The 27,941-nt window shown below is 37.4% G+C and overlaps 3 protein-coding genes across 6 annotated transcripts; 2 read left to right on the top strand and 1 right to left on the bottom strand.

Moving 5' to 3' along the window:
* Nucleotides 1-296: 296 nt before the first annotated feature.
* Nucleotides 297-5,840, top strand: rnf25 (ring finger protein 25). 4 transcript variants are annotated; one of them, XM_022677271.2, is made up of 10 exons: nt 297-397; nt 851-922; nt 1,762-1,858; nt 2,208-2,275; nt 2,378-2,447; nt 2,541-2,612; nt 2,902-3,048; nt 3,956-4,042; nt 4,368-4,505; nt 4,943-5,840. In XM_022677271.2, the coding sequence occupies exons 1-10, from the start codon at nt 381-383 to the stop codon at nt 5,729-5,731; spliced, it is 1,557 nt and encodes a 518-aa protein (XP_022532992.1). In that variant the 5' UTR covers nt 297-380; the 3' UTR covers nt 5,732-5,840. The 4 variants fall into 4 exon arrangements, with proteins under 4 accessions (XP_022532992.1, XP_007251102.2, XP_022532979.1 ...); XM_007251040.4 differs by having other exon boundaries at nt 3,953-4,042; XM_022677258.2 differs by having other exon boundaries at nt 2,863-3,048.
* Nucleotides 5,841-6,323: 483 nt separating this feature from the next.
* kat8 (K(lysine) acetyltransferase 8) lies at nt 6,324-15,044 on the top strand. Its single transcript, XM_022677278.2, has 11 exons — nt 6,324-6,701; nt 8,371-8,445; nt 8,586-8,764; nt 9,107-9,160; nt 9,340-9,504; nt 10,189-10,278; nt 10,680-10,820; nt 10,915-11,008; nt 12,251-12,401; nt 13,183-13,337; nt 14,827-15,044. The coding sequence occupies exons 1-11, from the start codon at nt 6,326-6,328 to the stop codon at nt 14,889-14,891; spliced, it is 1,545 nt and encodes a 514-aa protein (XP_022532999.2). The 5' UTR covers nt 6,324-6,325; the 3' UTR covers nt 14,892-15,044.
* A 3,409-nt stretch (nt 15,045-18,453) lies between these two features.
* On the bottom strand, nt 18,454-26,972 carry LOC107197663 (cation channel sperm-associated protein 1). The gene is made up of 20 exons (XM_022677234.2): nt 26,883-26,972; nt 25,187-25,323; nt 24,766-24,901; nt 24,279-24,339; nt 24,043-24,138; nt 23,836-23,943; nt 23,114-23,206; nt 22,740-22,839; nt 22,409-22,508; nt 22,139-22,303; nt 21,822-21,935; nt 21,540-21,666; nt 20,939-21,174; nt 20,621-20,684; nt 20,263-20,323; nt 20,126-20,171; nt 19,756-19,843; nt 19,528-19,645; nt 19,306-19,369; nt 18,454-19,079 (listed from the first exon to the last, which is right to left on the bottom strand). Exons 2-19 carry the CDS (start codon nt 25,307-25,309, stop codon nt 19,355-19,357), a joined length of 1,851 nt encoding a protein of 616 aa, XP_022532955.2. The 5' UTR covers nt 25,310-25,323; nt 26,883-26,972; the 3' UTR covers nt 18,454-19,079; nt 19,306-19,354.
* Nucleotides 26,973-27,941: the final 969 nt, after the last annotated feature.

Here is a 27,941-nt window from a genome sequence, read left to right as displayed (position 1 = left end):
GAATAATTAATTAGTTTAAGTCAAACTCTTGCCATAGGCCATTATTATGCTACAGGGGAATAATAAAATGATCTGATCAGTGTGTGGAGTGTGGAGAGATTTTACCACTTTACCAACTTAATGTTTTATGAAGGTGTCGATAAGCTTATTTTTTTGTGAAGAAGTAAAATATAAGCTATTAAATTAAACATTATGATTGTAATGTTAATTATTATGCTGCTAATATATCGATATAGTTGTTATTAGTAGTAGTTAATGTGTCAGGGGGTGATAATAATACAATATTAGATAGCGGAGCGGGTAGGTTAGGTATCCGCGGCGGAACTGTTGTTTTTAGGCTGCGGTTTCCGGTGCTGGTGAAGGCGGGCGGACAGCGGGCCATGGCGGCGGAAAGCGAGTAAGTATACGGTCTGAGAGAGAGAGCGGCCGGGGAGCGGGTTTACCAGCCTGTTTATATTCATAGAGAGAGAGAGAGTGGCGGAGATTTAGCAGCTTCCTCTTACTGTCACGCACAGCGCGACCGGGTACCAGCGGATACAGCAGTTAGCTTAGCATTAGCTAGCGGTGTGTGTTAAAGGGCTCTGACGCGGAGCAGCAGCTGAGTCACACACACGCTTCTATACTAATCCACTTCTATTCTAATTTACTTCTATGCTGTTCTGTATTATAGGCTAATTCACCCTCTGTACTCTCACTCCCACACCAGCCAAACATTAGGTCTAAAACATGCGGTACATGACTTTAAATTGTGCCTTTTTGTGTCAGTCTGGCCCCTAAATCAGCACGTCCAGCTGTTTAATCGTGTATCTCAGTCAGTGAAGTGTCTGAGTTTGTTCGTTGTGTTTTGCAGCACCTTGTGTGAAATAGAGGTGTTGCAGTCCATCTATCTGGATGAGCTGAACGTCACCAGGAACGATGATGGGTAAATTCTTACTAACTACACCTCACCATGTCATGTCAACAGCTGCTGGGCAGTATATCCAGACTTTTGACTGCAACTGTATATACGTATTTCTTACACTATAAGTCGCACTTAATTTCCCCAAAAATCAACAGTGCGCCTTATAATCCCTTGTGTATGAATTTTACCAGTCAGCTTGTAAGAAGCAGTAAAGCCACTCCTCTGAAGTACAGCGTTACACAGCAGTTTACTAGCGCTAACTACGCTTACTGTAAATTAACGGAAGCGCTTTTCTCACCCAAATAAACATTTTTTAGAGAGAAAAAGAAAAATATATATATATATATATATATATTTGGGCGCCCCTAAAAGGACCTGAAAATAGATACGGTGCGCCTACTAGTCTGTAAAATATTGTATTACTAATCACATTTATAGATTTTTGCTTAATTTATATTCCCACATTGTGTTTTTGAGACAGTAGTAGTTAACTGTGGACAGTTGTAATGCCCTGAATTCCTCAAACCAGAAACAAGCGAGAGTGAGTACGCTCACTGTGCACATGATCTTCTTGCTGACAAAAAAGGAGCCACACGTGAAACAATTTTTTGGGGGCTCCTGAGATCAAATGTCTAGGAATCCAAACAAATATTAATAGAATCCCTGTTTTGTGAGCTAAAATTAGAAATGCCAAGCAGTCAGGCTAATTCACATGAGATAAAATCATGGCTGGTGATACTGTGCAGTTGTTCATTTGGTTTTGGAGGTTGGCGGTTTTAAGTATTATCACACAGCCCTAGTTAGCATATCTTACATACTCCAAAATGTAAGGTCTAAATATGTAGTTCTTTTCTTTTTAGAGGATGGCAGGTCAGTCTGGTCCTTCACCCATCCACCGGAGAGGACTGTCTGTCCCAGTTTGTCCGTCTCACTCTGACACTGGACCTGGACTCTGAGGCATGTGGTGATTATTGATTGTATAAATGTACAATATTGTGCAGATGTGTTCGATGTTTTGAGGGGAAAGCTTTTTAATGTTAAAATAAGTACAAATAAGTTAACAGTTTATAGGGAGGAATTGTAAGCTATTAGCTTAGCCATTAACCATTGCCAAATTTCCAGTATTTCTATTTCCTAATATAATCAGTTCATTAATTAATATATTCTTCTTATGACATTCTTATTCTTTAAGACATAAATGCATATATTTTGTCAATAATCGCTCAGCAATCTTGAGAGAGATGAATATTGTAGTTGAACTACAGGCTGTTCATACATCTTAAATATGTTTCTCATTTGCTTACAGTATCCATCTTCTCCTCCCTGCATTTCTATACACAACCCACGAGGTCTCTCAGATGACAAGTTGCTCAGGTGCTAGTTTGTTTTGTAAAGTCTTTTGAGTTTAGTGTATATATATAAACGTAAATGTGCAGCGTCATTAATCTGTCTCTCTTTAACCTCCTTCCACCACAGTTTACAGCAGAGCTTGCAGATAGAGGCAGAGTCATGTTTGGGAATGCCAGTACTGTATCAGCTTATTGAGGTTTGTGCTGTCTTCAAACATCTATCTGAAACAAACCTCAGCCCTTTACTCTTTTTTATCAGTCACATTTACTCCTTATTATCTATTCTTTAGAAAGCCAAAGAGATCCTGACTGAGAGCAATATTCCTCATGGGAACTGTGTCATCTGTCTGTATGGGTTTAAGGTAATTTTTGATCATTCAACACAACTACATTGTTTGTGCAGTGCTCATGTAATAACTCCAGACACATACAGACAATTATAATGCATCAAAGATGCACGTACAAGTTTTTTTTTTTTTGCTAGAGCAAGTTCATTAAAAAGTAATGTCAAATGTTCTGTAGGCTTTGTTAAAATCTTGTGATGAATGACCAGTATATTTAATAATAACATTAATTAATTTCAAATAATTTGAATCAACATACTTTTTCCAGTTGCCATTTCTGAGATTGGAGGGTTTTTTCTCTGGACAGGAGGGTGAGGTGTTTACAAAGACAAACTGCTACCACTACTTCCACTCTCACTGTCTGGGCCGCTACATTACCCACTCTGAGGTGGAGCTGAGGGAGCGGGAGAGAGAGCTGGAGGAGGATAAGACCAGAGACAGAGCAGAGGAGGAGGTAAGACTTGTGCATTAGATGGTCTAACTTTAGCATTAGTGGCATAAATGGTCACCTTACTGTTATTACATTTCTAAAGGGGTAATGGTGATTATAATGGGAATTGTATCATATAATTGTTCTTATTCAATCCATTTAGTAACACCGTAGCAACCATATAGTAAAACCAGTTTTACACTAGTGTATCCCCTAGCTATATAGCTGTATAGCAACTGCCTGGTAGCAGGAAACCCAAGTTTCACAAGCATTCTTTCTAATTCCAACTGTTAATGTTTCAATTTCTGAAACCAAAAATATAGCGCATTTTATATTTTACAAAACTAAAGATTGCTTTAATAGATTTTTCAAAGAAATGTAAGTGTGTGAAATGCCTACAGTTTCCAAACACTAGATAGAGTTTTCTGCCCCACCTGGTCCTCCCTAGATAACAAACTGACGTGGGTTGCCAGGTTACACAGTGGCAAGTGACGAGATTTACTTTGTAATGTATATATTTACAAATCAACCACAATGCCAAATGCCCATCTCTGCTACGCTAGTGGTGGTGATAGATATGGATAGAAACCTTACTGAAGCTCAGTGACTACATGTTCAGCAAAAAAATTAGCCTGCTTCGCCCGTCTCCATAGCTGCAGCAGTGCACTGTTTGTGTGCTGCTTAGATAAGTAAAATAAAAACAGGGAATTGCACAAGACAAGTACATCCTAAAGTGAATTATTTGAATGATGTGATCTGCCGTCATAATGGTTTTATATATATTTTTAATACATTGTAAGCTGTAATGTTTGTGTAGACCAAATACTTTAACATATAGTTATGCACAATGCTTAAAATATCGGTGTAAATCTAAAAATAACAAAAAGCCCTTCATGTTTTAAACTGAATAGTTCACTTGTTTGTACAGGAGCTGTCTGTTGTTTGCCCCGTGTGCCGAGAGTCACTGTCATACGATGTGAACGCCCTGCTTTCATCACCTGCGCCGGACTTCCCTCAGGTAAAGATATGTCAGCTCTGCAGCCTCAGTTCTGTTCACACCTACAGAGAATCAGCGTCTGTCTGTGTTCAGGGGGCATTGTGTCACTGTTGGAAATGTCACACAGACAAAGTCACTCTTGTGTGCTGTGCCAAGCAGCGAACTGCAACAGTAAGGCATTGTTTTTTACAGTGTAGGGTGTGCAGTTGAGAAGCCTTAGCTTTATGAGCTGCTGGAAAACCAAACTCCAGCACGTGTTCTAGTGAGTCACATGCTGGGGACACGTGTGCATGTTTGTGTTCATTTGAGAATTTCATCAAAAATATTTTTTCTCTTAACTTCACAGCAGGAAGATGAAGCTGTGGGTGCAGAGTTTAAAAGAAAATGGGAAAGTCTCCAGAAGATTCTGGAACATCAAAAAGAGAAAGGAGGAGTCATTGATCCGGAGGTGGAGTCAAATCGATTCCTTATTCACATTAATGAAGTAAGTTTTAGTTTGGATATTCTTGGGACGAAAGCAAAATATATGTATTTTTTTACTTGTTTCTTCACAAATTTAGCTGAACAGTCTGGATGTGTTCAGTAAGGTTTAGGTCTTATGTTGTGCTAAAGGTATGAGACTAACACAGCTAACAAGTAAAGGACATTTATACTGATCAGCCGTAACATTAGCACCCCTGACAGGTGGTGAAGCACTGAGAGGGAGATGGACGCCAAAGGCCAACTGATGACTGATGATATTTTTGTTATCATTTAACTAGTATTGTGTAATGGTAAAGTTTTAACCTTGCTTGTTGAGGTATATTCTTTTATTGCTTCTTAATTTCTTAACTCCAGGCTGGATTTTTATATATTTTTTTAATTATTTCCAGTTTATGTCTTCAATGCCAATTTTTTTAAATCTCTGCTTTTGTCTCCAAGACCCCTGTTGACTCCGACAGCACTTGCTCTGATGCCACAAATCCTGAATCCAGCCGGCCTTTGCCTGCTGTTCCCCCTGAATGCCCCAGTCAGACCCCTGCCCCTCAAGCCCAGCACAGTTCACATCACTCACACCGCAGAGCTCCTCACTACAGGAGACAACATGGCGAGTTTAGAGGAGGCAGGAGAGGAAGAGGAAGAGGAGGCGGAAGAAATGAACCACCATTTCAAGGAATTCCCGCACCTGTAGTAGAAAACCTCACCAAACTGAACATCTCCTCAGCAGAAAGCAGCCAGAACCACATCCAGAACAGTTTACTCCCACAGAACAATGACCTGCCTGCAGAAAGCACAGAACAAGGACATTCGCTTGAGCCAAAAGCTAACAGTGGACAGACTAGCACATTTAGAAAAACAGCAGGTGAGATATGTGTTGGCACATGCCATCAGGACACTTTAGCAGAAGGACATGAACAGCAGACCAGCCAGACAAACTTAAACATCACAGAAGACAGCACTCAGCCAATCGTAACGGACGGACAACAGCAGAGAGTTCCTCGAGACCGGGGGCGGAGGCACGGTCCAAGAGGGCCACCATACGGGCAGTGGCATGAAAGAATCCCCAGGGGTGATGGTGGTGGAAATGCGTACCGAGGTGGGCGAGGGCACAGAGCTAGAGGTGGAGGGTTTAGTCATCATCACCACCGAGGAGGCGGGCCTTACAGAGGAACTGGAAAGGTAATGCATCCAAAAACTGAAACTGAATTTAAGAAGGAAGGGGTTCTCTGACAGTGGGAGACGGGAGGAGCGCAGACAGAATTTAAGCTTCCCTCCCTCATTTACCAGATGTACCTTAATTATAACGGTGTCCATAATAAAAGACTCCATATGAATTGCAGTGAACTGTGTGTCTGTCTGTTTCTTTTAGGTACTTAGCAGAACATGTACCGGTACACACATCTTGTCTGAAGAATAGAAGAAGAGAAGCTTAAATGAGTACAGCCTAGTATAGAATTATGTGTTTTTGTCTGGAAAAGTATGCTTCTGGGTAGTTGTGGAGTGTAATTCACTTTTACTCAAGGTCAGCAAATACAAATCATGTACACATGCATTTGTTGACAATTCTGAGAGATACAGAAGTAGCACATGGACGGAAATGTTTTACAATATTCAAAAAGGAACCTTATAAGTCCCATATAAATGTGTATAAAATGTGCACTCAGAAACACACACCGCTGTAGTCACCTATAAAAAAATACATTAAAATAAAAAGACAACATTTTTTTTATTGTTTTATATTGTTTTCTTTTTTGTTTTTAGAACAAGTGCGTACAGGGGGCGTGTGTGTTTGCGCGCGCATGTTTGAGCGTCTCTTACTTGCGCATGCGCGTTTGTGTTCACTGTGGTGGTAGTGTTCAGTGTGGTGTTGTTCTAGAAGCCTGGAGGTTCGCCAGCAGAAGCTGCACCATATCTATCATCTTTATAAGCTTCAATATTAATATTATTAATATTATTATTAGTGATCTAATGGAAGATCGAGATGTAGCGCGTGCCCGCGAGCCGGAGGCGGGAACGCGCGCCTCTTTCTGCTCTAACGGCAGCGGCGGCGAGGACGAGGAGCCCGAGGCCGCGGGTGAAACCACGGGCTCTAGTGTGCAACGACACGGCGACGGAGGCTCCCTCGGCGGCTGCAGAGAGCAGGAGGTGTCGGTGGAGATTGGAGAGACTTATTTGTGTCAGCGCGCGGACAAAACGTGGCGTGAGTTTAAAATTATTAAATATAATATCAAACAGGACCAACACATTAAATAACACTCATTCTTAGTGATTTTAGTAACATTATTTACCTTAATTATCAGTGTTTCTGTTTGTAAACAAATCACTGGTCTTTGTTGGTTTTGTATGGGCAATTTTATTTTAACGTGTGTTCAGAGTAAATCCCAGCAAAATGTAACGCCGTATTTAAACCCTCTATGGCATTAATTCAATTTTGTGGGAGAAAAAACTGTTTGTACTTTTTTTGAAATGTTAATAATCAGACCTGATTATTTAAGTCACCGCTGCTTTATCATTATGGCCCTAAAAGACAGATCTACGTAATGTTGCCCAATGGCAACACATTTTTTTAGTAAGCTTACAACAAGAATGTAATAATTTAGTAAGAATGTAAACAACCAAATATAACTTCGACTTTTTCATTCATATTATTCGACATATTTTTATTTATGACCTAGGTGTACATCTTATGAACGTAAATATGCTTTGTTACATTATATTTAAAATAAATAAAGACAAAGTATGTAAGTTATGTAATAGTGTAATAACCGAATGATGGTTTGTTGGCTTATGGCAGCATCCTGCCACAGAGGGTAAAGGAGGTTGACAGGAGGTAGCAGCAGTTGACAAAAAAAAACACAGTTCGTGTAATTAAATGCCATTCTAATTAAAAAATGTGGGGTTTTTTTTGTACTGATAATACAAGACTAGTGTAACAACACTGGGGAATTAAAGTTGGGCACAGACTTCCCTTCCTTATACTTTAGTCTCAGTGTAAAACTACAGACACCAAACATGACCATGCTAATTAATCATGTTTAAGATAAAGGGAAATTATGTATGTTATATTCAATTTACTTGAGTAGAGTATTTTCTTATTCAACACAGTGGTTTTCCCTAGTTTGACACCCCACTGGGCCTCTGTGCGGTGTTCCTCCAGAACCAGTGTTGCTTTAACACGCCCACCTCAGTTTAAGAAATGCTTTTTCTGTAGCTGGATCTATTTTTCCAGAAGCATCTTGGTGCTAAGACCATCTTCACTGGTAGTGTGAGCATTTTACAGGATTCTACCTTGACCTGTGAATAATCAATTTTGTTCCAAGATGCTTTTGTGTGTTTGGTATAAAAGAAAACGTATGCTAGGTTTTGCTGGACCATTTTTGGGAACCACTGATTTTATTTTGTGCTTCAGAAAGAAGACGAATTATACCTAGAATCATAAACATGTCCACACATAGATTTCACCACACATAGATTTAATATATTCATGTAATAATCTATTATTTTTTAAACTGTCGTCTTTGTCCTGTAACCACATCAACTCCAATCATGGTCCTGTGATGGAGAGAGAGAGAGAGAGAGAGATGCATTTCCTGGAGGACATAGGTTTTGTTACTGTACTCCTCCAGAGAGACACAGCACTTTGTTCCATTTCTGTTCTCAACTAATAGGGTGTCTGCATTTCTTTATTGTTGCTGAAGCTTGAGGTTTCTAGGAAATTTATTTAAAATATAATTAAAATATTTTTATACAAACTTTGAGTTAATACGCTTCTTAGGAATGTGCCCTTTTAATAAAATGAGTAAATGTTAATTTTTAAATTCTCATTTTAAAAGTTTTACTCACTGCATCTTTCTTTTATTTCCTTGTAGACTCAGCTGAGGTTATCCAGTCCAGGCTAAACGAGCAGGAGGGCAGAGAGGAGTTCTACGTCCACTATGTTGGATGTGAGTGATTTTAATTAAATAGTAACATATGCTACAGTAGTAATGATCCTGTAATTATGTACTTGTCCTTGATAAATTAAGAAGTATATTCAGTGCTTGTATACTGATGAATACCTGCTTTTTGTCCTCCCTGCGAACAGTTAACAGACGACTAGATGAGTGGGTTGGGAAAGGGCGTTTGGCATTGACGAAAACTGTGAAGGATGCTGTAAGAAAGAGTGTGGAGGAAGGTGGGGGAGGAGAACTGGGGGACCAGCCGGAAAGGAAGATCACTCGAAACCAAAAACGCAAACACGATGAGATCAACCATGTTCAAAAGGTAGCAAAAAAAAAATAAAAAATTGTTTCACTGTCATAAAAAATTCATTAATTTTTTGCAGAATCTTGCAGTTTTATAATGAGTGGACCAGTAATAAAAAATATTTCAAATAAATTGGAATCATTTTACATTAACTTCTATTGCATTTATTAAGGTTTTGTTCTTTTTCTGTAAAGTTTTGCTATAATTACATTAAGAAAAGCTGCTTTAGACACTGCTTCTTCTTTTTCTTTTGAATTTTATTTTGCACAGGCTTATTTCTTTTTCTTTTGTCCAATTGTGACAATTGTAGTCTTTGTCTTACTTATCTTTTTAAATTAAATTTATTTGTTTCTTTTTCAGACCTATGCAGAGATGGACCCCACTACAGCAGCCCTGGAGAAAGAGCATGAAGCGGTATGAGAGAAACAGTAGACACTTTATATACTTCACATCAAGGAAATGCCTAAATAACTACCACTGTAAACATCACATTAATGACAGTCTATGACGGACCCTTCCTGTCGTAGACTATAATCCATCCCTGTTTTGTATGATTTTAATTTGTTGTCTTTATTATATCACTGTTTCTACAGATCACAAAAGTGAAATATGTGGATAAAATCCAGATTGGAAATTTCGAGATCGATGCCTGGTACTTCTCTCCCTTCCCTGATGACTATGGAAAACAGCCCAAGCTTTGGATTTGTGAATACTGCCTGAAGTACATGAAATATGAGAAAACCTTCAGATATCATCTGGTCAGTCCTGCAAGATGACTTTACCTCTGTGTTTACCTCTGTGTTACTTTTATGCAGTTTCTCTGATGCTTTTATCCAGAGTGATTTAATAAAAAAAAAAATTAAAAAAATGTTGCAAAAGTAGTTGCACCCAGAAGGAAGGGACTTAATTGCCATTCTAGTCAGATGGAAGATAAAGGTTACCAATAGGTGATCAAAAACGTAGACTGATATGGGAACTCTTGATTATATTTATTGATTATATGCATGTGAAACGCAACATACCAGACGTGATTGGCATTGAGTTGTAGATGTTCCTAATGGTATTCTGCAATGATCCATACAGTGCAGCTTAAATCCTGCACAGATTTTGCGGTAGGGGTGGAGTGTTAATTGCTTGTTCAGCAGCATCCCACACATTTTCAATCGGGATAGGTCTGGCTATGCTGCTGGCCGTGTTGGAATGTACAAACTTTGCATCCCACACCATGACAACAGGCCTTCTGAATGTGGGACGTGTCAATAAATATGACCTGCTGCCTGTATTGAGTCACCCGGTGACAGTCCAGCATAAATACCCACCAAGTTTCATTCTTAATGGTTGATTCCATCTGGGTGCAACTGTTTTATTGTTTATTGACTTGTTTATATGACACAGGCACAATCTTATGAACTTGTTTTTTTTACCCCCTCCGTATCTTGTAGGCCCAGTGTCAATGGCGGCAGCCCCCTGGAAAGGAAATTTACCGCAGAGGCAATATCTCTGTGTATGAGGTGGACGGACGAGATCATAAGGTAAACTTTAACTAAAATGAACACAGAATTGCCTCTTAGATATAGGCAACAGCTAAGTTTAAACAGATTCATATCTGCCTGTTCAGCAAAGGAAATTATGTTCAAGAGAAGCTGCTTTTGATTATTTTTTTCTCAGAGATGAATGAAGTAGAAATACTTCACTACTGTACATAAATACTAAAATGCTGTATCTGTATTTGCTGGAGTATCATTTTTTTTCTTCTACATCCACTTTTACTTTACTACGTATTATCAAGTTAAATACTTTTACTCTGATATGTTTTGTGCTGCATCATTATTTGTTACAGTTATAAAAATGTTAGAAATCATTCCAAACCCACATTATCACTTTCAGAGCTGTAGAATACTTGCTAAGTCATTTCTCCATGCTCTACCTGCAGATCTACAGTCAGAACTTGTGTCTGCTGGCTAAGCTCTTTCTGGATCACAAAACGCTTTACTTCGACGTGGAACCATTCATCTTTTACATCCTTACAGAAGTAAACCGACAGGGGGCACACATTGTGGGTTATTTCTCAAAGGTAAGCAATCGTTTTTAATGTTTGAGTGTTTTTCCGTCTTGTGGATTTTTCGTGTGTGAAATTTATTTTGGTTTCATGTACTTTTCATAAACAGGAGAAGGAATCCCCCGATGGGAATAATGTTGCATGCATTCTCACACTTCCTCCATACCAGCGCAGAGGATACGGAAAATTTCTCATTGCATTCAGTAAGTTTGAGTTTTTGCTCACTGATCTTGTCTGCAGACGATTATATGTTTTGGTACCAATCGAGTAGTCTCATACCTCTTTTCCACCAACTGCTGGTGCCGGAACCGGTTCCTGCGAACCTTTTAAGAACCGGCCCGTGTTTCCACTGCTCTAAGGAGTCACTCACTACGTATGTGAATGTGGGCGTAAACAGAAGTCGGGGGCTTTTTGAAAACAACATGGCAAAACCCGAGCTCCTCTTGAAACTTGTGCTGCTCTCCTCGGTGGACCACTGTTGATTTATTTTCATTCACTTAGCGGCTTCTGCTCCTCTTAGCTGTGAATAAAAGTGAGGTTTGTAAACAACTTTGCCCCAGAGATGCTTCAACCCCCCGCCCTTTGGCCGCTCGCGTCACAGGTTCGCTGGTTCCAGACCAGCAAGATTGTGGGGCCAAAACGGAACCGGCTTTTCTGGCCAAGACCCTGTGATTTTGCGGTGGAAACGCAAAGAATCGTTCAGGCACCGGCACCATGCCGGCGGAAAAGCGTCTTCAGTCCTCAAAACTATTAGTTAGTGATTAGTTATATAACCTATCCTCCTGCTTTGTTAAGTTGAAAACTTACAGGTTAGATCAGGGGTCATCCATTAAGTTTTGAAGAATTTGATACATGAATTGATACATTGATATAGCCCTTGTCATTGTCATAAACCTCTTGGCACCATACCTAATCCCTGGTGTGGAATAAAGGGGTATAAATTCCTCAGCAGTGAGCTGTGGAGCAGTGAAACTGTGTTTGCTGTGTTCTAGTTTAGTTGGGGAGCATGATGATGATGATGATGATGCTCTTGTCATTGAATGCAATCAAATTCTCACAGCAATGCTCCTATATCTAGTAGAAGTAGGCAGTCATGCAATCTATGATTAATAAAAATGTTGTGGTCTTTAAAAAGGTATAATTGCTTTGTTATGCTACTGTATTTTCATTGTCATTGACATTTAATGTTCTTAAAATGACAATATCAGATATCGCAATAATTTCTGAGACGATATATTGTCCACAATAAATTGGTATTGTGATAGGCCTGTTTATGAATACCTTTATATAAATGGACAATGGATGTTGTCCCAGTACTTTTAGCCATTAACAGTCTACTGCTATTTTGCAGAGTAAGTTTTAGTATGAATGTTCACTAAGGTGTTTATGCAGTTTATTTTACTGTGTATTTAAACAGTGTTTTAAATTTGTGTGTTAATTTGTAGGTTATGAGTTATCAAAATTGGAGAGTACAGTGGGTTCTCCAGAGAAGCCTCTGTCAGACCTGGGGAAGTTGAGTTATAGGAGCTACTGGTCGTGGGTATTGCTGGAGATTCTGCGGGATTTCAGAGGAACACTGTCCATCAAAGATCTCAGGTAAGATTAGTGTTTGAGCAGCAACAGATGCCACCTTTTAACCACCTTACACAAAAACGCATATTAGAACCACATAAATTTATAGAACTTATTTGTTCTTATGCATTTTAGTAGTATAAACAAAAGTCGCTGCAATTGCAGTGTCTAGACATCTGGGATTACTTTCTACTTCTAAACAGCAGTGCCGGTCAAAAAAAGTAAAAAAAAAAAAAAAAAATTAATTAATTTTGAAACATTGAAAAAATATATATATATATTGTTCAAATTTGTTCTCGTAAACCCAATATCATGTCTCGTCTTGAGATGAGTCATTGTCTTGTCATGCCTACTAGATTTTGCAACATTGCTGCTGAGATTTGCCTAATTCCAGGCACAAGAGCGTTTGTGAGGTCCACAATGATTTTAAGCCCTCTTAAGTCAAGGTGCTACGAAGTTTCTTTGACTGAATTCATCGAAGAACCACTTTTGTTTTTCCAAGTAAATGTTTGAAATGGGAAAAAGTCCCATAGCCTTTAAAAGTGTTTAGAGATGCCGTTTAAGGTTACTAGGAACCTTTGCACCTGTCTCTTTCAACACTACAGCTGCGTCACATCTCCTGTCTCACACCATACAATATCTCACGGCATACTGGTGCTCTAGACAGCCTCATTTTACTGGTACTACCAGTGTGCAGTTCAACGAACGTTGTATTTTAGTTAACCCAGTTCTTTCATATGAAATGGTATGCATATTAATTAATTAATTAATTAAGTCATTTGAGGTGTGTTTCTTCTGTCCACAGTCAAATGACCAGCATCACACAGAGTGACATCATCAGCACCCTGCAGTCTCTTAACATGGTGAAGTACTGGAAGGGCCAGCATGTGATCTGCGTCACTCCCAAACTTGTAGAAGAACATCTAAAGAGTGCACAGTACAAAAAACCACCAATCACAGGTACTGACGCTTTATTCAAGTTAAATCACATTCATCACTAGGGGGCAGTGTTTCATTTACTAAATGAGAATGTTCTGAAATGAAATACTGACCTAAAAAAGTCTTTTGAATTGAAGCATTTTTGATTGAAGGATGAATCTCACAGTGGTGTTGTACGAAAAAAGTCAACAACTGAAAATGTAAAGTTGATTAATGTATATTTTAGCTAAATAGTTTTTTCTTGTGTTCTGGACCTGAATTGGGTAACTGTATGTTGTACAAATCTATACATTTATAAAATATTATTATTAGTATTAGAAATAGTAGTAGTCATTTTTGGCTCATACATAATCATGGGTAATATCTAGGGGTGTCACGATTTCGATATTTCATCAAAATCGATCGAAATTATGTCATGGTCTCGAGCCTCGAAGTCAAAAAGAGGATCGACGATCCCTCCCGCAAATGGCGCAGCACACTGTAGCTCAAAGAGCAGCCCTTTCTCCAGAGAATGTGGACATTCTCATCTTCTTAAAGAAAAACTTGAAAATATAAAAATAACAGTTGTTTTGTCTAGCCTCAAATATGTTAATAGTTTTGGTACCTTAAGGAGCATCTTTCTCTCAGATAAAGTTAATAATATATCTTTATTAAAGAAAAGAACTTGTCATTCTCAGGGACCAAAAAAGTCTTAAGTCTTATTTTTCATGTTTAAGTGTTATAGTAGGATAGAGTTCAGTTTGTGAAGGCTCTAATTGTTCTATTATATTTTACATGACTGTTCCTGTATTTATTTTATTATTTATGTTATGTGTACACTGCTGCTACCAAAAAAGCCACTAGATGGCATTACAAATATATCTTAATTAAATTTGACCATTAGTGCCTAATGTGGTGTATTACAGATCACTTATATCAAGCCCACCTTTTGAAATAAGATATTGTACATTTGATGAATCAAACCAATGACTGACCATAGACTACTCTAAAGAGAATCGAATCGAATTGTGACCCTAAAATTCGGAAATAAAATTGAATCGAGGATTTAAATAATTATGACACCCCTAGTAATATCAAAATGACATTAAGCATTTAAAATTGAAGTGATCTAGACCCACTGTTGCAAATCCGGCTAGTGCATTCCCTGAAGGTGAAACATTTAGTTCTTTTACTCAGTTGCTTAACTAATGTTATAATGGAGAGAATTTACCCTTATTTACGTAGTGATGGAAGGCAACTGCCCATTGGTAATGCTTTCACTGATCACCGCAGCAAAACAGAAAACTCTATTCTAATTTGCAAACGCTTCATTAAGTTTGACCCTAAGTCATGACCTTAACCAGAGATATTATAAGACAAACTACATAGAGAGTACAGTAAATACAATATATACAATATGTGCATAAGATGTATTATTAAGGAACAAAATAATACTAGTTATTTTATGTCCTTTGTCACTAAACACATTGTCCTTCTGTAATCCCTATTTTTTTGTTTTCTGTTTTCACAGTGGACACTTTGTGTCTTAAATGGGCTCCACCTAAACACAAACAAGCCAAGTTCTCCAAGAAATGAAGAGGCCAGGAGATTCTTACACTGCATCAGCATCAAAAACCTGACAGATCAATAAACACAACCTCATTTCCTGTTTAAACGTTTTCATTACAGACTGTACATTTCTGCTTTTTTAAATAAATGAGAATAGTGGTGTCCACTTTTCTTGATGTACCTTCTGTGGTCAGTCTATTGCTTTCTTTTCACTTTTAAATTGACATGCCTGGGTTGATGTATGCAGACTTGGAAAAGCTTTCAGTTCATTTTGAACAAAGCTTTAAAATGTGGAAAACGCTGTGCTGTGAATTATTCATGGGACTATATGGAATTACCTATTGCTCAGGTAGCGCCTGGTAGGTGTAAGGGGGAAAGGGGATACTGCAGCTGTAAATAAAGAATAAAGAAACTCCAACCGTCCAAGAAAAGCTGTGAAAGAAACAACAATCTGATGCTTTATATCAAAGATGCCCAGTCAGAGGGCCGCCTGCAGGTTATTTATTTCAAATAAACAGCAGCATACCTGACTTGTTTCATGTATAAGTCAGTCTTTAAACTGATCGCTTGAGCTTCTGCTTGGCTTCTGTGTAAGGCTGAGTGCTCTATATGTATGTAAGGTTGGACCTAAAAATTCTCCACAAGGTCCAGTGTTCTCCTGAAAGCAGGTGTGTCAATAGACTGTTTATGCCACTTTGCTGCAGTAAAAGCTTCTGTTTTTTCTGGGAAGATTTGATTGCATTCAAGATTGTTATTATGAATGATTAGTTTTATTGCAGTACTTCGCCACAAAATAACTGGACAGGGTGTAGTTTTATCAGAACACAGCTCCATTGCTCCACTGGACTCGGACAGTTTTTTTTTTTTTTTTTTTTAAGGGTTTGTTTGATGGAGCTCCTTCATTCCAGAGAATGCTGATGCACAGTTTTAGCGTTAAATATGATAAATGTAATTCAAGGTTTGGATTTGGCTGCTTGGTTCTAGTTCGGGTTGTTAACAACTTCATATTAACAGTTTGATGAAGACTTGCTTGCTGTTTTTCAGAATTCTGCACCCCTGATATTGACCGGGATTTATACCAGAGGCATGAAGATGGGATGGTCCACATTTTTCTAGCCCATAGTGTATTTAACTGGCTTGTAACATTTCTCAATCTGAATACCTGTCCTATTAAAAGTGCAGAAAAGCAGAAGCTACATTGAGTTATTAACTACATTTGTATATTAATCAGTATTAATATTATATTCATGCCTTTTGTGTCTGCAGTTTAGTTGTAGTGAAAAGATTTTCTATGAATGAACATGTCAGGTATTAGGAGGAAATGTTTATATTTTACAGTATTTTAGTAATATTTATGTAATTCAGTTACATTAAATTATTTCTTTAGGTTCCCTCTCTACCCTGTCATCTTGGGATAAAACTGTTTTTAAAAAAACAGTGGTCCAGCGCATTAAGGTGCAAATCCCAATTGTTGTTAGGCTGGAGTGGTAGGGGAAAGTTTTAGGGCTACATGACCCTTCAAACAGAGAATTAACAGAGGCACACTTAAAACAGAGGGGTATAAGAATCACTGGCAGAAGCAAACAAAGAAACCCATTAATAAAGTGTTTTCTGTGTTACTATAGCTCAATGTGTAGTTTCAATGTTTTATAAGTATTTCCTTCATAACAAGCATAAAATACTGTAAGTACTTAGCATCTTAGTAGCTTTCCCATCCCATGTTGAATGGTGCAACTGACAGCAGAGGCTGAAGCATTTAAGGTGGAACAGAAAAATAAAGTAAACTTAAAGTTCATAAAATCGAATTCCAGCTCCCCATCACAGTGGAATTAGGGAATTGACAACAGACTTCCCAAGTGTCCCGGAAGTTGTGTGAGTCTACCGCATATCAACAACGGCTCCTGATGCCTGCAAGTCAGAAGAAGCATCATGGCTCCCATTAAAACTCATTTCACCTCTGTCTACTCTAAAGTATATCCAGGTAGGGTGAAAGTTTAAAAAAAAAAAAAAAAAAAAGAAAATCTTGCCCGCTGTACAGTTTATAATAGTGATTATAGAATTGCCCATAGGGAACTAAATGATTTCATAAGGCATGTTGAGGTGAGTTAATGTGAATATATATGATATATAATAGCCAAAAGGTACAGTTCTATTATCCTTTTTTTTTTTCTTTTTTTTCTTTTTTTTACTCGGGGTGCCTCCCTGAAATTAATTTCAGCAATTTGTTATGTCTGAAATGCAAAATCAAAGAAACTGATTCAGAAACCTCTCTTAATTTGTATATATATATATATAGAGATATAGAGAGATGCATAATGCATCGGTGAGATGCAACGGTGAGAAAAAAAGGCAATTGCCTGGGTTTTATGATGCAACTTTAGCTAACTATATATTTTGTATTATTTATTAAGACACTGGGTTAAATAGAGCCTGTGGTGGATTCTGAGGTAACTGAACGAGGTTAACGCTAGCTCGGTTGGCATCACGACACCAAGACCAGGTAAGGTAAAGTCTTAGAAACCACCACTTTGTGGAACTGTGAGGGGAGGTTTGATTGTGTGAGGTTTTATTGTGTAACCTTTTATTTTATTATTACCAAACCAGAGTAAATAGGACCCGTGATGGAGTCTGAGCCTGAGGTAACTAGCGTAATGCTAGTTATTGTTTGGCCAACCGTGAGGAATGATTCAAGTAACAATTTTCATGTTAACTAGGTTAGCTTTTTTGTTGTTTTGTTGTTTAGATGAGAATTTAGTTTAGTTAATGAAGCTTCCTTAAGTCATACTGAAATATTGAAATGTGGTGACATGTTAAAGCTATTTTAAAGATAGAAAGAATTAGAAAAATAAGGTTAAAAAACTTTCCTAGTTAAGAAATTTCAATGTTCGTGTTAAAGGTTAGGAGGAGCTAAGGTTAAAAACTATTTCTTAGTTAACAAATGAAAGGGTTATTTGGTGGCTGGTATTTGGGTGTGTGTTTGGAGGGGACTGTTTTAACTGAAACGATGGACTCTGTAAAAAGTTTTATACAAAATTGGCATTAAATAAAAATTTAAAATATAAAATAAACAGTGGACATTTCTACCTGAAATAGTATTTTTACTGTTAATTTAACCATATTAAATATTTAAATCTTTTCAACCTAAATTAGACCTTGTAAATATACTCTTTTCAACCACTGGGGAAAAAAATCTTTTCACCTTTTACTTTCAACCTAAATGGAACATAGTTTCAACGAACAGCATGGACATTTTTTCAACATCTTTTTAACAAACATGGTGTTGGGGGCTCATTTTGGGTTTCTTTGATTTTTTTTTATCATATATTTATGCTCTGACCTTGATTCTTTTTTGTTACTTTCTCCTTTATCTTTGTTTCCCCTAGACTTTATATATCTAAATTATATTATTTAATAAATGAATCAGTTGTTTCCAACTGTTGTTTTTCCTCTTTTTATGTTGCTGTTCGTGTGAACGAGCTGGCCAAAACAACAATAACAGTAAGGTCTGTTAACATTTTAAGAAAAGTGTAATATATAATTTTAAGAATCGTAAGTGTAATATTTATAAAAGAAAGAAAATGAGTCAAGCTTTCAGATTAAAGGGTAAATGTTTATTATAAATCACATGATGCTGCCAGAAAAGAGTATTGTTTCTCTAGATGTTGGAAACTATACACCTGTATAATGCTGCACATCAGTGTAATCCATCAATGACTGCTCCTTACAACCTGACTGGTAAAATTTATACCTAAGGGGCACTGAATTAAAAGGCGCACTGACAATTTTTGGGAAAATTAAAGGATTTCAAGTGCACCTTATAGTACAAAAATACGGTAGACAATTCTTTTGCTAAAGAATATTAGTAATCCGGGTCTAGACCCCTAAAGAGTAAGCACAAAGGCGACAGTGGCAAGGAAAAACTCCCCGATAATGAGGAAGAAACCTTGAGAGGAACCAGGCTCAGTAGGGGAACCAGTCCTCCTCTGGTCGACCCGGATTCTAGAAATTACTTTGGACTTGGAAATGTAAATATTCACAGAGAACTACGCTATTTTTCCACACTATTGTGATGTAGGCAGCAGCAGGTAGGGCGGCGATAAATGGACAGAACTGAGCTAAAACAACAGCCAGAACAGTGGATCATGGAGTTCTGTGTTGTCCTCAGCAGCTGGGTGTCGCACTTCTGAGGAAACTGTTCGTCCTCTCTTCCATGTCCTAAAACAAAATGAACAGTGTCAGTAATTCTATAAGGACGAATGCACTTTTGGTGTTTTCTCACATATGCAGCTCTCATTTTATGTGATTTTATTACATAAGAGAGTAATAACACTTGTTCAATGCAATATCAGTATTTCAGTTTTATATGTGCAGTATATGGGCATGTGTTGCAGGTATATAGTGTAATGTACAGTGTGTATGTACAGTATGTTGCTTTACTTACACTGTTGCTGCATTTTATCTTCTAACTGCTGGGCCGTTGCAGTGAAATATTATTCCTTTGTGCACTGTTGGTATAAAATTGCCAATAAACAATAAAGTCAAAATATCAGTAAGAATGTTACTTGCTTATTGCCTATTCCTACTCATTATATTTAAATCAATTGAACTATTTTAATTATTACATATAATGTAACTGTAATGTGAATATGGAAACACCCCTCACCTTCTTATGGCTGATTTCCACAAGTCTGTTTAGCAGAAAGGCTTCAGAGTGAAAGGAGAACTGGCTCTTCTCCATACTGGCCAGTACTCCAAGATACTCTGCCATCAGCTCTGCCTTTCTATAATCATAAACAACAACAATCCATTAGAGATAAGGGTAATAACATTTTTATGGGATGCCATGCTTAATGCAATAATATACGAGTAGTTCTGAAATAATGTCTTTTACCGCTCGCCGTGTTTCTCTTCACTGAATCTTTTTAGAAGAGCCTCCTGGTGGGACTCTTCCTCTGGCCTGGTCTCGCTTAGCTCATCCTCTGTTAAAGAAGTGAAAAAAATCCAGCCCAGTACAGAACATTACCAAACAAGCAAATTAAAACTAACATATTAAATAAAAGAAAAACAGGTATCTGAATATCTTTAAAAACTTGATTAATTTCCTCTGTGATCAGGTCACCTGGAACCTGCACTCAGGTTTGGAAAATCTGATGTGTTTTAACAAGTCTTTAAAAAATGCCAAGGTATAAATCTCCTACCACCATCTTTTTAAAACCAGCCAGTTCTCCTCTCAAGCAAGCCATGTTGCTTTACACACTTACCAATCTTCCTGATTCGCTCCTTCTCCTCGTCTTGCATAGCTTTCGCCTGAAATTAGAGGTTAGGTTTAATGTTATCAGAGAAGAGCATTTTGCATCTAAGACAAATTCTACACTAAAAGAGTCTTAACTCTACGTACCCTCCGATTTGCATTTTCGATTGTAATTCCAATGTTGTCCACCAACACAGCCAGGATGAAACTTGAAGGACAAAGAAGAGAACAAATAATGAGTAAACATTAAGTATTATTAACAAGCACTGAGTAGGGATAAGATAAAACTGTCTTACTTAAATTTAAACTAGAACACATCTGCTGCTCAACTACAGATGAGTTTCTTTCAATTGTAGGGTGGGAAAAAACCCACCTGATTACTCACAACTTTCTACTTTTTATGATACAATTCAGACTAAAAGTCTTCATAGACATTATGACCTGTAATGTGATTCACGGAATGGGGAAATCATTAATAACTGGACTGTTATTCCCAGTAGCTTACTTGAGAAGAATTAAATTCTCTATGACGATGAACACCACCAGGAATATCATGACGTGAGGAGCTCCTGTTGGGTGAAGAAAACAGAATGTATATGACTTTAATAGATTCACAATATTAGTTTCCAGTTTTATTCATTTTACACGTGTTTAATTCTTCAAATCACATGGTGACATTACATTAAGGTACTGGTTTATGTGAATAGTTTCACATTTGTTTAATCTGAACAGTTTTTCAAACAGGGATTTAGCCTAGTTTTGGACTAAATTGAGTTTGCTTTTCATGTTACATGTTGACCTGTAGGAATGCATAGCCCCTTACCTTTAGAATAGCTGTTCTCATAGACCATGGCCCAGTCATCCAGTGTCAGCACTTGAAACAAGGTGGAAATTGTTCGTGCAAAAGTCCCGAAACTCACAGGGACTGTGTCTGCGTACAGCACCCGGAGAAACACTGTAAACATGATCAGGACCATGGCCATGAGGAAGGAGGTAGAGGCTATTGATGGCAAGGACTGAACCAATGTTGTGAGGAGAACCTGGATCCTCCCTATGGAGCTGAAACAAGACAGAGACCAAGAGTTCAAATATGGAGTAAACTGAACATCCCAAATACTGATCATAGCTGATTATAATCATTTCATTTATAGCTCCTAGTTATTTGATCTTTAACATCTAAAGACATACAGTATATTTATAATATGTGTGCATTATATAAATGTCTCTCAAAACTGAAGCTCAAAAGGGAATCTGTAAAAAAATGGTCCTGGCTCTGAATAAATACAGAGGGTTTGGAAATAAATGCTGTGCTTTTAAGTGTTGTGGATGAAAATTTCCTGCACCTAGTTGCAGTTCCTGATCACTGCTTTTAGTGTCAGTGAGATCAATTCACATCATGTCAACCGAGCTGTAGATTTCCTTACCGAATGGCTTTAAGCAAACGGAAAGCTCTGATGGCTCGCGCTGCTTTTTTCACAGGAGGGTGGATACTGGTGGACAGCATAAACGGCAGCAAAAAATCCACCACTCTCAAGACTGTTATGAGGAAATCTGAGAGAAAAAGGAGAACGAGAAAACATCAATACTCTGAATAAGTTCTTAGGACACATATAAATATATAAATAAAATATAAGCACGATATTTAAAAATTAGGCTTCCACTATGGAACATGTTAATTTTGTCTCTTAAGAGATGGATCAGCTCACCAATGATATTCCAGGGGTCTCGGAAGTAATTGTGTCCCAACGCCAAGAGCTTCAGCAACATCTCCATTAGATAGATACCCAGGAAACACGACTCAATCGCTGAGAACACCCAACCTAGCAAACCATATAAAATCCATATTGTTTTCAAATCAGTGCCCAAATATTTTATCATGAAATATGCTTAGATTACAATCTAACTCAACATATCTCTATAGGCACCAGTAATGAGTTCAAATTTGAACCCAAATATAAACCAAAAGACAAAATGTGACAGATTGACAGAGTGATGATGAGCTCTTAACAGTGTATGACCGCACCTCCTCTCGCAATGACGTCGGGAAAGGCCTGGGCGATCATCAGCGCGGTATCAAAAAACACCACAGACAAGATGAAATTCCTGAATAGGCGTCTCTGGGTGAAGCTGTAGATCACATGGTAGATCTCCTCGAGCCGTGTCCACACATTAGCCTCAACCAACTCCTCTATAACCAGAAAGAGAGAATGATGTGTGTGCTTGATAGGGTGTGGATGTGTGTGCGCGCGTGTGTACACAGATAAAGAGAGAGAGTACAGGTGTGTAGATTTACCGTCATCTGAAAGGCTGTTCTGTTCACGGTCTTGTTTTGGCCCACAGATGTTGTAAAGGACGTAGGAACAGAGGATGATAAAAAGGGTTATCATCGTCATCTGTAAACAAATGTAAACACACAGTTTATTAAGACAGACTGTGCTAACTAGTATTCTGAAAGCGTTTCTACATTTGTATTAAGATCACAGAGCAAGCGCTCGTAGGTCCAGGAAAAACGGCTGTGTGAAAAGGCCCTGAATTTGAAGCTTTTCTCCCCCAAAAAATATATCATTTAATTATAATCCATTATAATATTGTGTAAAAGGTCTGCAGCTGAATAAACTTCTCACCCCCAAGCAGAACAGAGCTCTTCCTGGTAGAAGAGGAAATCCGTGGATATGGAGCTCAAAACGGATGGAAAGCACACAGTCTGTGCTGCTGTCAACTCCCCTACACACACACACACACAAACAAAACATTACACACATCATTACCACCATCATTACGTCTAGGTTACCAAAAGCATCTAAAGCACTTTATTTTTCTTGCTTCATCACTGTTGAAGCATAAGTGCAGAGCAAAGTTCTCCAGCACAAGCTTGCTTGAGTCATCAGCCAATCAGCTTTCTGAACACATCACTTCTCTGATAAACACATGCTCTGATCCTCATTCAGAACTTGCAAATGCAAATTAAAACTATTAGTATTGAAAAAAGTGGACGTACTTGTTGGAGACCTCAGCGATGAAGAAGAAGTCTGGACTCAGCAGACCCTGAGGTTTTAGATCCCCACAGGGAGAATTCTTCTGACACACAAATCTATAGAAACACACACCAAACACAACACACAGTTGATGTTGGACAACAACATAAGATGGAGCTGTTGCTTTAACTCTACTTAAAGTCACACTACATTTACATACATGTACCGTCTCTCACTTTCTATCACAATATATATAATCACATATTTTTCGCACTATAGGGCGCGTCCTTTTGTTTCCCAAAAATAACTTGTAAGGAGCAGTAAAGTCACTCTGCTGAAGTGCAGCGTTAGACAGGAGTTTCAGTGAATTTTTTCTCCTTTACCCGCTAACCGGGCTAAGCTCTAGCTCTTTCGCTATTTAGAGGTGAGTATATTGGACTGTAGCCTCCTGCTAACCCCAGCTAGTACTGCTGGAGCAGCTTTAGCATTAGCATTAGCTGCTAACCACTCTAAGCACTAGCTCTTTTGCCTTTCAGAGGTGAGTATTTTCAGACTGTAGTCTGCTGCTAACCCCAGCTAGCACTGCTGGAGCAGCTTAACCACTAGCCTTAGCCGCTAACCACGTTTGACGTTTGAAAAGAAAAAATGCAAAAAGTATGATATCTCTGTCTCTTAAACCTACACTCTGCAAACTCACACTCACACACAGTTTATTTGTTATAAAAACAGAGGTGGAAGTTCTCACCCAACCCAGTTTTCGCTGCCTCTCATAATGACGAAGCCCTCTTCGGTCAAATCCATAGATTGCTGCTGATTCTGCACCGTCCACACAGTACTCTCCGGTGTGCTAGCACTGACACACACACACAATGATTTTAATCATGGTCTTAAGCAGCAGCACCAGCAACACACTAAACGAAATTGTCACATTAAGGCTATGTGATGTAAATACCTGTAACTGAAGCTGTTGATTTCCAGCATTTCTCTCTCATTGTAGTACCGGATGTTGTTTCTAGAAGGTCCTCCTCCAACAATCTTAAATGTGTGGCTTTTTTTAGAAATCAATCAGAAACACACACACATTTAAATGAAATATGAAGTTGTTTCTTTTGTGGGTCTTTTAATCGGTAATATTATAACAGACTGAAATTAATATAACATATATGAAGTAATGTTTATTATTCATACCTGCCATTGAATCTTTCCAATTCTCTGGATCCATTCCTTACACTAAATATCGGATTGACAGCTAGAGATGCAGAGAAGGACAAATATAGAGACAGAGAGAGAAAGCGAAGGAGGGTTAGGGTAAACCTCAAAGCAGTACTTTAATTATTTTTAAATAAACTTTAAGCAATTATTGATTAGGCCTTAAACACTGTATCCGTGCATTATATAAGCACTGGAATCTAACAGGTGAACCATGTTCATCAGCTATAGAGCAATTCAATGTAAAGACTTTGGAACTGCAGCTTAACAAATGGGAATCAGGAGCACACGATGAACATGTGATTGCAGCATTAGATTAGAGAGGGAATTTCACACAGCAAGATTTATCAGTCAGACAGATTGTTTGATAAAAGGTAAGAGAATTTATTTTTGGAAAACCTCCATTTTTTTGTTGTGCAGCTTATTATGAAATTTTCTACAGTCCACAGTGTTTGTGGGGTCTTACGATCTTTGTAGTAGAAACATGGAACGCCCGTCTCAGGATAAGGGCAGTCCAAGTAGCGCTTGTTCAGCCCCTTGCTCTCCTGAACTGTGGCGTTGATGTCAAACACCAGCTGAATGTCCGTACACTGAGGGACGCTCTGAAAGACAGGAAGAGTTAACGATCAGTGCTGGCATTACTGATGGATCATTGGTGGAAAAATTTATGTTCCTCAACAAATGGGATACATACTATGTGGACAAAAGTATTGGGACACCTGCTCATTCATAGCTTTTCACTTTCAATTAAGGATTTTAGAATTTAACTGACCCTACTGTCCATAGAAGTCTTTCTAACAAGATGAGTTAGAATTTGATTGCATACTGACAAGACTGGTCATAAAGGGGATAAATGAGATAAAAAAAAAGAGGAAGAAGATACACACAGTGTCCCAAATATTGCGATGCTCTAAGACGTCTTCGATGCTGGAGATTCCCTTCTTAGTGAGCTTCAGGCCACAGGAAACCACCAGGGCCACAGCAAATAGCAAGGTCAGTATTCTCAACATTATTCCTGAACAATCTGTAAAAACAGATGAGAGTAAAATAACATAACATATAATATAACCCACTTCTTTTTAGAGAAATGTCATAATGAAGGTAAATATACGTAATGATGTCCAGAGTGCTGAACACATTATTACACAGGGTGATCAAATGATCTGAATTAAAGTCTTATTTAATCTCAGATCTTTTGGACTGTTCTTCCTTTAAAATATCTGACATACTGACAGAAATATACATATATACACATTCTATCATAACTAAAATGACATTGTTCATAGAAATCACACATAAGGCAAAATGTGCTTTAAGGATAGGGAGGAAAATCATATCTTAGAGTAAAGATACTTACAAGCTACTTCATTTTCTGCCTTTTTAATACTAATTTATATGTTGGGAAATTTAATACTAATATAACATAATATCAGATTTACAAGCCAGTGCAGTGTCAGGTGGGCTAACACAGTGTTGGTTAGTCAGAACGACCAACACAGACTCTCAATTCTGCCTCTCTCAGGTGTAATTTAATTCATAATAAAATAACTGACTAACCAAAACTGACTTTAAGCTCTGCCTCTACATACGGACTCTTAGGTGTAATATAATTTATAACATAACTCTGCAGCTCTGAAAAAAATTAAGAGACCACTTCAATTTCTGAATCAGTTTCTTAGATTTTGCTATTTATAGGTATATGTTTGAGTAAAATGAACATTGTTGTTTTATTCTATAAAATAAGGACAACATTTCTCCCAAATTCCAAATAGAAATATTGTCATTTAGAGAATTTATTTGCAGAAAATGAGAAATGGCTGACATAACAAAAAAAACAAAAACATTTTAACAAAAAACCTCAGACATCAAATAATGCAAAGAAAACAAGTTCATATAAATAAAATTTAAGAGTTCAGAAATCAATATTTGGTGGAATAACCAAACTGATTTTTAATCACAGTTTTCATGCATATTGGCATGTTTTTTTCCTTCAGCAGTCTTTCACACTGCTTTTAGATATATTTATGCCACTCCTGGTGCAGAAAATGAAGCAGTTCAGATTGGTTTGATGGCTTGCGATCATCCATCTTTTTCTTGATTACATTCCAGAGGTTTTTAATTTGGTAAAATCTAAGAAACTCATTATTTTTACGTGGTCTTATTTTTTTCCAGAGCTGTAAAAAACTGACTAACCAACACTGACTCTCAGCTCTGCCTCTACATAAAGGCTCAGGGGTAATTTATACTATAATAGTGTATAGTTTAATACTAAAAAAACTTTAGTATTACACTAAAAATACTGTTTTTGTATTAGACAGCAACGCTGTTGAAAAAAATAGTTCCACATACACACTAGTGAGCACACAAACACACACTGAGGTACTGTAGGCTCACGAGCCCGTGCGCGCGCTCACTTCACTGAGCGTTTTAATCAAGAGCCCAACAGCGTGAGCTTATTAAACTATTAATGATTAACTATTAATTACATAAACACTGATATTAAACACAGAGACACTGATATTAAATACAGAAACACTGATATAATATTACAGAAACCTAATTAAACAGTCCTCCAGAATTCACCTTATCTCTCTCAGCTGAAGACGTTCTGAACTGAACTCCGCAGATGCGCCTCTTAGAACGTTTACTGACTATGACGTATTAGCCTGCTGTTCCTGTGGAGATTTCGTCACGTTACTATGACAACAGTTGGGAATGGATGTACAATAGTATTATAAGCTAAGTCGAAAAAAAACACGAGATAGCTTGGGTTCAAATAATCTGCAGTGAAATAAAATTAAAAAACTGTATTTTTGTTATTTGCATTTTCCACACTCACTGAAAAAGTATCTGTTGGACTTACATAAAAAGTATGTACATTGGTCGCACATAATGAAGTCATGTTTATAATATACTCATGCTAAACATCCAGCATGATTTTCTTATATTATATTAAAGCCACTCTTTCATGTAAAATATAGTCAAATGCAGTTTGTTAACCCAACATGACTCATTCTCTTAAAGCTATTCTTTCATGTAAATTATAGTCAAATTTATTTTGTTAAACCAACATAACTTTTATATACTAATTTAGATCTATTAGATTCTTACAATTATAGTGAATTATTATTTTAATAACACAATTAACATTTCTCATTAATACTCATTAATGCAAAACATTACATTTTTATTTGTAAAACCAATATGTCTTTCATGTGAAGCACACAGTGTGTTAAAATGACCCAACCTCCATAAATGATTTGTAAGCCGATCTATTATTTAAATAAGACATTTTGTATATCCCTAAACTTTATCTAGTCCTAGTCCTATACATAAACATTTACAGAAACATTTTGCACAGCACAGAATTATTATTGTATTTGGCAACAATATTATATGCATTTGGTAATAGTACCTGTATTCATGTAATAGTTTACTAAACACAACTGTAAGGATTTCAACAGGATTTGGTTTAAAATACCTTTACCAGAAAAAAAAAAAAAATCAAAATCCGAAAATAGACAATTATGTATAAAACATAATTATTATTCTTTTTTCCATTCAGTATAATGAAGAAGAAATGGGTTTTCATCCAAATTTTCAATAATCTAGTTTTCCATTTCAGCCTTTCGCAACCAGAAT

This window comes from Astyanax mexicanus, chromosome 19 (assembly GCF_023375975.1).
Source record: "Astyanax mexicanus isolate ESR-SI-001 chromosome 19, AstMex3_surface, whole genome shotgun sequence".
Lineage (NCBI taxonomy): Eukaryota > Metazoa > Chordata > Actinopteri > Characiformes > Acestrorhamphidae > Astyanax > Astyanax mexicanus.
Note: the sequence above shows the minus strand (reverse complement) of the source record. Positions and strands in the feature narration are given on the sequence as shown.